The 13,015-nt window shown below is 43.1% G+C and overlaps 1 protein-coding gene across 1 annotated transcript in view; it reads left to right on the top strand.

Annotated features, from left to right (window-relative positions):
* FBLN2 (fibulin 2) overlaps positions 1 to 13,015 on the top strand; it is a 231,106-nt gene that overhangs the window by 178,775 nt on the left and 39,316 nt on the right. Inside the window, exon 6 of the mRNA XM_043975890.1 lies at positions 3,371 to 3,557. Within this exon, the coding sequence (XP_043831825.1) occupies positions 3,371 to 3,557 (187 nt within the window). The remainder of the gene's footprint in view (positions 1 to 3,370; positions 3,558 to 13,015) is intronic.

Raw genomic sequence — 13,015 nt, 5'->3', positions numbered from 1 at the left:
AAAAAGCATCCATTATATACTCACTAGGTGTCAAGCATTGTCATAAGTGTTAGTATGCAAAAGTGAGATGGTCCCTTACCCTCCAATGGCCTACCTTCTAATAAAGGGAGACAGTACATATAAGAGAAAAGGAATCTGGGAAATCACAAGGATGATGAGTAGATAACAGCAGTGTAGAAAATGGCCAGGGTGAAGAAGCAGGGTTCTAGATCAGGAATTAAAGCTGAGTGTTAAGTTCAATAGGGCTTATGTGCATTAAAAAAAACAAAAGAATATTGCTTCCTAGGCAGGTGGGGAGCAACCAGAACAAGGTTTTAAAACCTGGATAGGTTCACGGACAAGAAGGTAAAGTCTTCTTTTCAAGGCAGTATATCAGACCTTTTTGACTGGATAGAAAGGGGTAGAAGAGAGGACTGTCACCCCTAAATAGAAAGGAAATATTGAATTCTGCTGAATTTGGGCATATGGCAATTGGCAAAGGAAAATTTGGTTGTTGTTGAGGGTTGAGATGGGAGGGGAGGGGTTGCATATCAATCTCCCTGAACTTCTAACATCTCAGTGCCAGAAATGTCATGTGGGAAAGTTAAAAAAAATGGCACTAAATAAGATGAAAATTGGAAGAGCAGCTGAACAAGACCAAGGAAATATGCATAGAAGAAATCTGTTCTGGAAGAGACAATTTTGAAAGTACCTAAGGGGTTGATTTTCAAGGTATCTGAAAGAGAAGATGATAACAAATGACTTGAAAAACTCACAGATGGTAATTACTACTAAAAAGGGGTAAAAGAGAAGATAGTCATAACTAGTGATCCCTACAGCTATGGTCTGGTTTTAAAAAAATCTTTGCCAGAATGATTTACATGTGTATCAAAGATGTCTTTGATGAAAAGATGAAAAAAGAACAGGAAGGCTTTCTCGAGGTAGCTTGGTGGTTTTTTTTACCCCATTAGATGACAACTGACTGAAAGGTTCACAGGATATAGGATTCTGCTGTGATGTATGTTTGTTTGTTTTAAAATTATTATTTTTTGCTTGTTTCTTGATTACCCAAAACAAAGCAAAACAACATTTGACTCAGTAGAAAAGAATGTGGCCTTAAAGTTAGTCTTCTAACAAGGTGTGTCCCATGCATGTTGAGATCATTCAAGAATTCTTGAGAGATACAACCACAAGATAAATTTGAATTTGTTCAAGATCTTCTGCTTTTATCTTTATTGGTTGGAACATAACACAGGGAGATATATCTATATCTATATTTATATCTATATCTATATCTAATCTATAGATATATCTATAGATATATAGATATATATGGCCAGAGATGTCTGCTGCTCTTGTTGAGGGTATGTAGCCCAGAAAAGAGATTTCCTATTGATTTCCCAAATGCTCCTCACACCTACCTCTTAGGGTTGTCATCAGGACCAAATAAAATAATATTTGTGAAGTGCTTAGCACAGTGCCTGGCACATGGTAGGTGCTTAATAAACACGTATTCCCTTCCCCTTCTCCCCTACTTAAAAATGAGGTTCAACCCTCGAATCCACAGCTATTCAAAGGTGTTCAGCCACACAGGGAAACCAAGTGAATAAAAAATCCCATTACAGAGACTACTGTACACAGTTGGTTTTGAGTCCATTGAGTTCAACTCAATTTAACTTGACATTTATTATATCTACTATATGCCTGGAACTATGCCATGTGCTAATGATAGACCAAAAAAAATGAAGCAATCTTACTTCAAGTAGTTTACATTCTATGAGGGGAAAGAGAATACCACATGTATACACAGATAAGTACAAAGTATATACATAGGAATACAAAGTGATTTAAAGAAGAAAAAACATTAGCAATTGTAGTGTGTATGGGTGGGGTAAGGGGGAACTCTTGTGTAGAAGATGGCTGTGCTTCTAAAGAAGGTAGGGATTTTACAAAGCAGACATAAGGAGTGAGTGCATTCCAGATATGAGAGACAATCACCCATACAATGGTACAGAGATGGGAGATGAAACAGAAGAGGAAGACTTCTAGTCTTTTTAGTGGGTTCTTTTTGGTTCTTTCTGAAAGGATATGTACAAATCACACAACATGAGAAGGTATAATTGGAACATCTACTGGTGGTAGTAGTACCCACTGAGAACATAGATGCACTGGAATATCACACCTGGCTGGAGAAAGGGGAGGGGGAGAGTGGTCTTTAAATCATAACAAAAGGTGTAGAGAGTATATCACAACTCAATAAAGAGGTGGTTGTAACATGGAGGGGAAAGTCATCACACAACTAAGGAGAAAGGAGTAACGATAGGGGGAATGGAGTGGGAAGTCTTAAGCATAGAGAAGAATATTACATGGAATTACACCTGGAAAAAGGACCCTCTGACTGCTTTACATATGTGAGGGTTAATTACCCAAAGGCAGTTTGATTCATTAAGACTGTTTCGGAAAAAAATCACTGTCTTTGGGAACATCCCTAAATTTCTCTGTAAACCTCTTCCCAAACAGACTAGAGCTAGCTCCTATTAGAAAACCTTCTTATAGGAGGAGTTTTCCATATTTATAGATTGACTTCATGCACCTGACTGATGCTAAAGCCTAGAGGAATTCCTCTGTAATCAGGGCAGGGGATGGGGGGAGGAGGGGGACGGGGGTGGGGTGGGGAATGAAGCTTCTTCAGGCTGGAAAGACCCAGGCTAAGAGGGAAATGATCAACCTCATGATGGGGATAGAGGTAGAGCCCATGACTATTCACGTAACCTTCTATGTCCCAACTCTGGGAGGACTCATTGAAGGTCAGATAAGGTAAGTTTAGTGAGTAGAAAATTTACAGAGTTTGAAACCTATAGGAGAGGGAAGGGTCAAAAAATAGAAACAGTTTTCCAAAAGGATCAGATAATCTTACTGATGCCAGACCCATAAGAGGCTCTAGAAGGAAACCAGGAGATGTGGGAATGTTGTTAGACTGAGAGGGTGATGTCAGCTACATCAGAGCCAGCACTGAGGGCTAGAGAGACTCTGGGCTGACCTAGTAAATAGTATCTCTGAAGGTCATAGATGATCATAGAATGTGAGAGTGAGTAGAGGCCATAGGAATCTCATGGAACCCTTTGGCTGTCTTATTTCTGCTTCCATTGTTGTTATGTTTGAGTGCTTTAGATGCCAAATACAGTGTATTGTAATTTAATTGGATTCCATTTCCAAAGACAAACTTGTTTTTATGCCTCCTCTATTTTCCAGCCCTTTCCCATTTTATTTTTTTCTCTGTCACCTCTATTTTATTTTACTCCATGATTCTCCATATCTTCCTTGCTTTCAATGCCCAGCAGGTGGGAAAAGTACCAAGGCCCTGATGCTCTGTGGTCTTCTCCTTTTGCAGCAATGTTGTGACTGCTGTGGCCTGGGCCTGAAAGTCAAGAATGAGGGACAGATGTGTGAGTCCAACCCAAATCTGGGATATCCCTGCAACCATGTGATGTTGTCCTGCTGTGAGGGAGAGGACCATCTCATCATGCCTGAGGTCCGGAAGTCCCCTGAGCCTTTGCCCATAGTGACACCAGAGAAAGGTAGGTGCTGCCTTCTGCCTAATATCCTTGGGCAGAGACATCTTGTCTCTTTCAACTAACATTGGTATGGGAAGTCCAGGATTTCCAAGGCAAAGAGAGTACGCACTTTATTTTTATTTTTATTTTTTTGCAGGGCAATGGGGTTTAAGTGACTTGCCCAGGGTCACACAGCTAGTGTCAAGTGTCTGAGGCCAGATTTGAACCCAGGTCCTCCTGAATCCAAGGCCGGTGTTTTATCCACTGCACCACCTAGCTGCCCCCAAGAGTACATATTTTTTAAAAATCATATTGAGAGATTTCAAGCTGACTATTATCTTTCTACTTCCTCTCCTCTTCTTTGGTGAACTCACCTACCCTCCTTGCTTTAGCTATCAGCTCTGTTCCTGTGAGGACCAAATCTACATTCCCAACCTTGACCCCTTTCCCAGAATTCCAGTCCCCTCTTTCTAATTATCTGATGGCTATTTCCATCTGCATATCTTACTGGTACCTCAAATTTAATATATCTATTAGAAAGCCCATTATTTGCCCCTGAAAACTATCTCCCCCTCCTGGTCAGCCAGGATACCATCCTCCTTATATTCAAGCTCGTAAACCTGGAATAGTTGTTGACCCTTCCTTCCTTTGCCATACCCCACCCCATCTCATTAGCCACTATGGTCGTCGGCCAGTTCTACCTAGTCAGGATCTCTTAGGAACATACGATGCTGGAGTTAGTAGATCCCATAGGGATGCTTTAGTCCAGCACCATCAACATCATAATAGTTCACATTGATTTACAGATATTCTCTCATTTTACCAACCAATTGATCAAAAAGTATTAATTAAGCACCTTCAATATGTCAGGCACCATTGTAGGCACTGGGTGAACAAATATAAAGAATGAAACAATCCCTACTCACAAGGATCTTACATTCTAATGGGGTGAGACAAATACATATAAAAATATATTCATCATAAATATACTAAGTGGCATAGTAGACAGATCACTGGACTAGGAATCAGAAAGACCTGCATGCAAATCCCACCCCAGATATTTATTATCTTTGCGTCCCTGGGCAAATAATTTAACCTCTCTCAGCCTGAGTTTCCCCATCTGTAAAATAATAGCACCTGCTTTTCAGGGTGGTTGTGAGGATAGATATTCGTAAAGCACTTTGAAAACCTTCAAGTTCTCTGTAGATGCTGAGTTATTTATTATTCAGTGCAAACGCAGACAGAGGAGGTAAATACCATAACCCTATCTCCTCATTCCATTCCCATTTTGAGTATCACAGTTCAGGATCAGAATCCTCTGGGGCTCCTCCTCAGTCTCATTACTTCCATATCTAGCCCCTCCATTCCATTTTTATACACACACACACACACACACACACACACACACACACACACACACACGCACACCAGGGTGATCTTCCTGATCAAATGACATAGTCTATGTAGAGCACTTTGAAAACTTGAAAGTACTTGAAAAATACTGGCTATAATTATCGTCCACAGTTCAGACCTATCTTAGGAATTTTTCATGGTTTCAATTATATAAAAATGTGTTAATCACCTACTATGTTCAGGGGAGGCTTTCCCCCCATCATCTACTCAAGCAAATCCTAACTCTTCAGTCTGATATTGAATGTACCCCTTGGCCTGGCTCTTTTCTACCTTATCTCATACTACCCTCCTTTGAAGACTCACAAGATCATATATCTAGAACTTAACAGTACCTGGATAATGATGATAACGAGCACTTATATGGTACTTACTGTATGTCAGGCACTGCGTTAAGCATTCTACATATTATTTCATTTGATCCTCACAACAACCCTGTGAGATATATGCTATTATTAGACCTATTTAACAGATAAACAAACTGAGGCAAACAGTGACTTGCCCCAAATCACACAGTTTATAAATATCTGAGGCAGCATTTGAACTCAGGTCTTCCCTACTCTGGGCCCAATGCTCTATCCATTGCCATCTAGCTGTCTCCACAGCTATAATCCTAAGGCCATCAAGTCAACCTCCCTCATTTTACAGATAAGGAAACTGAGGCCCAGGGAGGCTAAGGGATTTCCCTAAGGTCATGACATCAGAGATAGATTTTGAATTCAGGCCCTCTTTCTCCCAAGCCAATGAGTGCTCTTTCCCATAGATCATGATGACTCCCTCATCCCAGTAGTTCCCAACTTTTCCATCTTCCAGTCTTTCCTCATACCTGGATGACCTTTTCTTCATATTAACTTTTTTAAAACCCTATTTGTCCTTCAATGCCCATATCAAATGCTAGTTCCTCCATCTTTCCAGCTTGGAGTGTTCTTGTTCTCTCTCTCTCTCTCTCTCTCTCTCTCTCTCTCTCTCTCGTGCTAATAATTTCTAATGGGCTTAATCAAATTCTGCTCTGTGTCCATGTTTTATCTTTCTATTAGACTGTAAGCTCATTGAAGGCAGCTCATTCTTTGTTGCCCCTCCATTTCATAATATCTTGCTTTATACCTTGCAGGTTCTCAATCAATTTTTATGGGATCATAGACTCATAGATTGAGAGCTAGAAGGACCTCTGAGTTAATTGAATCCAATCCCCTCATTTTACAGATGAGGAAACTGAGGCCCAAAGAGGCTAAGTGGTTTTCCCAGGATCATATAGCTAGTACATGTCAGAAACAGGAGCTGTACCTGTGTCTTCTTGACACAGTCCCCCACCCTTCCTTTCAATTCACCATTTGAATTAAATTTCCAGTTGAATAGGCTTTCCTGGCTTAATTAGGATTGTGGATCATGAATATTCAGTGTTTCTATAAAACTGCCTTATCAAGCCTCACTGGCACACCATGGCTGGTTCTCATGGGGCCTCCTTTCCCCCAGCTGTCAGCCACCTCCTAGAGCATGTGAATCATATTGGAAATTTTTGCCCATAGGACAGGATTTCCTGACCACTCTGGCTCTATGAACCAAACTTTTACCCAGGGCTGCCCCTGGAGAGCAGTCAGAACAGTGAAAGGAGCCCACCAATCCACCCAAGCCTCTGAGAGAAAAGTGGATGTAAAGCATTGGCTAGACTCATTAAAGCAACTGGCTCCTGGTTGACTGAAGAAAGAAACTATGGCTTCCCAAGGTAGAGCTCTAATCCAAGGAGGAAGGGTCCCTAGGAATCCTAGAGCTCAGGAGCTTTACTAGACTCTGTGTGTGTGTGTGTGTGTGTGTGTGTGTGTGTGTGTGTGTGTGTGTGTCTGGTCCAGATAGCATTATGAGAGTGCAGCCTGGACCATCATGGATACATGGGAAGGAACATTCTGGGTTTCGTTCAGATTTGGCTATAGAAGTCGAATTTGTCTCCTCAAAGGGGCATTTCCCCTAGAGGTACTTGTTTTTCTCCTGCAGTGTCTTGGCAATGAAAGCAATCTGGGTCATCTCTTCCAGAGGAGAGGAGATGCTTCTGCCACCTGCCATTATTCCTACCTGAGTGCCTCCCCTGCACGACTCTGGGTAGGGTACCTGTGATACCCCACACACCTGTGGGCTTCTGGCTGTTCTCCCAGCTATTTCTGAACATGGATTTTGAGTGTCCCAACTCAGGCTCTGTTTATTGTCTGGGTTCTGGGCACTTTAGACATCTGTCTTTTGGGGGGAGAAACTGATCCAGATTCTGTGACTGAGGCCCTATCTGGACTTAAGTCTTGCTTCCCATTTTGAGAACATTTTCCCAACATCCATAGAACCAATAAGAGACCCCATGGACTGACTGGCTTAGACCCTTTAGGTCACCCTTCTTTCATAGATCAATGACTCAAAACATGTTAGAGTCAGGAGACACCATGCAGACCAACAAAGTCAACTCCTTCCTTTTACAGAGGAGGAAACTGAGATGTAAAATGGTCGATGGATTTGTCCATAGGTATGGGAAGACCGAGGCACAGAACGTCTGTGAGAGTTATTCAGAATATACAAAGAGCCAGTAGTCTATCATGAGAACAATCCCTTCCCTACTGAGAAAGATGGCTCTTGGCATGAAAAATCTTATATACTGATCCCAGGGATCAGGACACAAGCTCCCCTGGTCAGCCATGGCCCACCCCTCTTTCCTAGAGCTCAGGAAGCTAGGTATTCTATCACCCAGGCCCAAGGCCACAAAACATGAATAAAGCAATGACTGCCCTGAGCTTACCATCTTCATCCTTAACTGAATCAGTCATAGCATGTTAGAGCCAGAAGGGGCTTTAGAGACCATCGACTTAAATTCCCTTGACAGATGTGGATGTGGTTGAGGTCTCAAAGAGGCAAGTGACTACCCCAGGGTTACACGGCTGATTAGTGACTGAGCAGATCTCAGATCCTCTGACTCTCAGACTCCATCCAGAGTAGAACTTTGGGTCAGTAGAACTGTAACTGAATCCATAGGCACAATTAAAAAAAAAAAACAGGACTGGGGGAGACCCCTTCCCTGGTGAAGCTAACACTCCTATGCTTTGATCTTTAATTCCAATGGCCTTAAGGAAAATTATGCTTTGGCAGAAACCAGGCAAGGTATATGAGACTCTAGGATAAATTGATACATTATTATAATTCATGTTTATATAGCACTTTAACATTTGCAAAGACCTTTTGTTACAACAACAGAGAGGGAGTGGAAATATTATTCCCCCTTCAAAGATGAAGAAACTGAGGGGCAGAGATGTTAAATGGTCACGTAGCTAGTAAATAGTCAGAGACAGGATCCAAATCCAGGATTCTTCTGTTACCCTGTGCTATTTGTTGCTATGCTAGGAAAAGGCATGAAACATTAACACCACCTTCCTCCAGCCAAGCCTAACATCTGGCTGAAAGGAAGCCTACTCAATGGGATATTTTGCAATGGAAAAATATCAAGATTTGTACAATTCTCCCTTCCCTTGGGATGGGGGTGTTCCTTCATTGCTTCAAGATTTTCCTTTTCCGAATGGTGATGTTTAATAAGAGGAGAAACGTTTGCAGAGCTGGGATGGTCAGAACAAAAGCCCGAAGCCTGCCCCTGGAATTTTCCATAGCTGAGAAGCTGATAACGCATAGCCAGGTCATTCCCTTGCTTGTGCAGAGGAATGCACCTACAGGGACAGACTTTGGGGTTGAGCACCAGGATAGAGGCAAAGCTGCTGTATGTCAGTGATCATTCCCTCCCAGCTGCTGCTCACTGAGTTCCTACTATGTGTGAGACTCTGGGCTGGGGCTGTCTCTGAGAAGTGGAAACATTCCTCGGCTCTTGGATGAGATGAAGGCATTCCACATGGAAGAAAGGATCACAAAAGCAGATGACTCGGACTTCATGAAGCCCCTTTGGGGAGGAGTAGTGGGAATTTAGAAGGCAGTACCTCGGATGGGAAAAAGTCCTGGACAGCAAACCAGGGGAGCTGGGGCCTAGCTTAGTCACTAACAAGCTGATTGACCTTGAGCCAATTATTTGAGCTCTACAGACCCTGGGCTCCTCTACTGGAAAATGAGGGAGTTGGGCTGGGTCATCTTTCAGGTCCCTTCCCCATCTAACAGTCTATGTTCTGGGCTCTTTCTGGCTCTGAAACATTATATTCAAGGGTCCCTTTCAGCTCTAACATTCTATGTTCTAGGTTTCAAGTGATAGCATTCTTTAAGGTTCTTTCCTGCTTTAACATCCTGTGTTCTATAATCCCTTTTGGTCCTAATACTTTGCGTTCTCACATTCTTTCCTGCTCTAACATTCTGTGTTCTAGGATCCCTTTCAGTTCCAATATTCTCCTAGGTTCCTTCCCAGATCTGACATTCTAACATCCCTCGGAGCTCTGACATTTTATGTTCCAAGATTTCTACCCATTTAGATAGCTTGTGGTTCTAGGGTCCTCCATTTCCCGGCTCTGCCAGTTTCTCTGGGTATGATTCATAACGAGCTACCTCTGTTCAAACTCCATAAAACCACAGGATTTGGAGCCAGAGAAGACCTCACAGACCACTCAGTCTGGCTTTTGGCTTTGAAGATGGGATAGCTGAAATCCGAAAGGCCAAAGTGACCTGTCTGAGGGGAGCCCGAGGTCATCTCATCCAATCCCTTCATTTCTCAATAGAGGAGATTGAGGTCTTGTGAAGTCTGAGTAACTCCCCCAATGCCAAATAGGTAGTCAGGGACACAGGGAGGGTTTGATCTTGGGTCCTCTGTCTCCGAATTATTCCTCTGCACCATGCTGTTTCCCAAGTGGAGCTGAGATTGAAGTCCAGTCTTCTGATGCCAAACCTAGTGCCCTTTTGCTACCTCCCACTTGAGAAGGCTTTAAAGGTATTTAGAGCTGGGAGGGACCTTCAAGGTATTCTCATTTTACAGATGAAGATACTGGGGCACACTAAGGTTACTTGCTCAAGGTTATACAGCGAGGTAAGTAGCTCATCCTTTCAAGAAAGGAAGTTCATAGAACTGAGAGGGACAATGAAAGGGGCATAGACACTTGAATCAGCTCTTACCAGTACTGTTTACTACCTATGCGACTCTGGGCACGTTGCTTAACTTCCCTGTGCTTCAGTTTCCTCATGTGTAATATGAAAGCACTGGACTAGATTGGAGGTCTTGTCTAGCTGTGATAGTAACAGTATTATAGTTAACATTTGTAATGGTGATTTCAGGTTTGCAAAACACTTTGCATGTGTTATCTCAGTTGCTCTTCACAACAACCTTGGGAGGGAGGCATTATTATTATCCCATTTTACAGATGAGGAAACTGAGGCTCAGAGAAGCTAAATGATTTGCCCAGGGTCACACAGCTAGTAAGCGTCTGAAACAGGATTCAAACTCAGGTCTAGCTGACTATAAGGTTGGTGTTATCTGTCATCCTACCATACTGATTTTGCATCTAAGATCCTAAAACCCTGGGTCCAGGCAGTCCCAGTTGTTTTGCCCAGAATAAGAGACTGCAAGGCCCTAGTAATCGCTTCTGAGGATTCATTGCCTGCTTCCTCAGAGGAAGATCCCAGGTTCAGATGGCTTGATAAAGCCACCCACAGAGACAGCATCCCAAAGGGATCCTGGGCTTTATTGTGGGTTTCCTGGGCCAAGACCCCAGCTGAGAGTCATTTCAGTCCCACTGATCATGCTGGATCAGGCGTCTCTGTCACAAGAGATCACTCTCCTCATGGAGTCCTGGAGTGGAAATGTGAGCTGGAGCTGAGCGGGGCAGTCATGTTCCTCCATGTCCAATAAATCAGGTTTGGAATGCGTCCCACATGTCTTCAAAGCCCAGCCTCATGTGCGCACGGGATCTCCTGCATTCCTTGGCTCTTCTCCCACATTATCCCTCCATGTGTTAGATACAAAAGTGGCTTCTTATGGATTCCAGCTGCAAAATTCCAGCCTCAACTTCACCCCCGCAGGTTGACACCTGTTTTGGGGGCCTTGCGCTTTTCAGAGACTATTGGTGCCGCTTTCCACTGGGCACAGGCTAGGTCTGACTGAGGAGGGTGTCTGAATGGGAGACCAAAAGGGAAGCCAGGTGTGGTTGGAATCCTCACTATGTTACCCATGGTGTATGGCTTGGAAACTGCCCAACCACCATGCCCGAGTACACACTGAGATGTCAGCCCTTTGCCAGCAAGGGCAATATGAAGATGTAGAGATGGAAGGAACCTTAGTGTTTAGTAAGTCCAACCCCCTCACTTCACAGAAGAAGAAACAGGTTCAGAGAAGCTGTGATTTGCAAAGGGTCACACAGAGATTAAGTGTTTGGGGGCAGAATCTGAACGTAGGTCTTCTTGAGATAAGAAGTCCAGAGCTATTTGCATCATAACATACTGCCTCTTGTTTCTGTGCTGATTCAATGCCCAATTCACTTGCTTTTGTTATCCCTGGTCTGATTTACCCTCTAGCCTCATTGTTCTGAGATCCAGCCCTTATCTGCCACCTCTCTCACGGGACTGTTATGAGGAAAACACTTTGTAAGCTTTAAAAAAGCATGATAAATGTAACATTGTAATAGCATGAGAATCAACATGGCACAGTGGGTGAAAAACTGACCTTGGTGTCAGGAAACCAACACTCAGCAAGCATTTATTAAGGACCTGCTATGTTCTAGGCACTAAGCTAAGTGTTGGGGATGAAAAGGCAAAAGATAAAATGGTCCCTGTAGGAAATCCTGGGTTCAAAACTCACCTCTGACAAATAACTTCTGTGTGACCCTGGGGAAGTCACAACCTCTTAGAGCCCCAGGCAACTCTATAAAGCCATGAGTGGTAGGGGAGGTGCCAACCAAGAAAATCACAGGTCTGATAAAAAAAAGAATAACTTTTATATTAAAATATAAACGTGTATTGTGATAGTGAGGCAGTAGGCTACTGAGAAAGAAAAGTGGACTGGGGTGGGGGGCACAAGAGACTCAGCTTTGAGTCCTGGGTCTTTCTTTTTGAACTGATCATTAATTTATGAAATTATAAAATGCAACAGGAACTCACAGTTCTTTGGGTTCTTTCCAGGAAAGACCACCATGGCAGAAGAATGTGAGGCTTTGATCACACTGTAATAAGGCACATAGGGTGTGGGAGCAGATGGTCCAGAGAGCAGAGACAAGTGATAGAAAGGGGTACCAGGGCAAAGGGCATGGGAACAGGGGGTGGGAGGGTGAGTGAAGGCATGAAGTGATAGGGAAGAAGAGAGGGAGAGGGAGAGACACAAACAATCTCTTACATAACCTTGTATTAAAGTTGGAAGCACCAAACAGCATGGACCTGATAAAGATTGAAGATTGGGGGGGGGGGCAGGGGAGATGGACAAGAGTTTGTGATTTCATTTTTATAGGGTTTTTTGTGGGGGGAAGAAACCAACTTCTATCCAGATAACCTTGGATTAGCTAATTAACATATCCAACTCATCTCAAAGTTGTCAGTAAACCGTTAAAGTTAACATGTCCACGTCATCTTGAAATTATCAGCACCATTTGGCGATCTGCTGGTCTTTGCCATGGAGGTCTAGAATGTGTCTGAGATTTACATATCATGGTACCAAAAGGCCCTGACAGCAAAGCCTGGATGACTTCCCCCGATACAGCACATCTTACCAGGATGTGAATTTTGGTTGATATCCAATTTGTTCAGTCTTTTCCAATCATATCTGACTTTTTGTGAGCCCATTCTTGGGGTTTTCTTGGTAGAGATTCTGGAATGGTTTGCCATTTCCTTCCTCAGCTCATCTTACAGATGAAGAAACTGAGGCAAATGGGGTTGAGTGACTTGCCCAGGGTCACACAGCTAGTAAGTGTCTGAGGGAGGATTTGAACTCGGGTCCACCTGACTCTCAGACCAATGCTCTATTCTCTTTACCACCTAGCTGCCCTATATTTGAATATAACTTGCTTCCTTTTAATCTTATGTCAGATGAGATAATGGTTGTCAAGTGGCTAGTGCAGTACCCAACACATAGGAGGTGCTTGATTCATGCTTATTCTCTTCCCCTCTACGTTATCTTGTGCCTTTTGTTCCCTTGG

The sequence above is a fragment of the Dromiciops gliroides genome, chromosome 1, assembly GCF_019393635.1.
Source record: "Dromiciops gliroides isolate mDroGli1 chromosome 1, mDroGli1.pri, whole genome shotgun sequence".
Lineage (NCBI taxonomy): Eukaryota > Metazoa > Chordata > Mammalia > Microbiotheria > Microbiotheriidae > Dromiciops > Dromiciops gliroides.
Note: the sequence above shows the minus strand (reverse complement) of the source record. Positions and strands in the feature narration are given on the sequence as shown.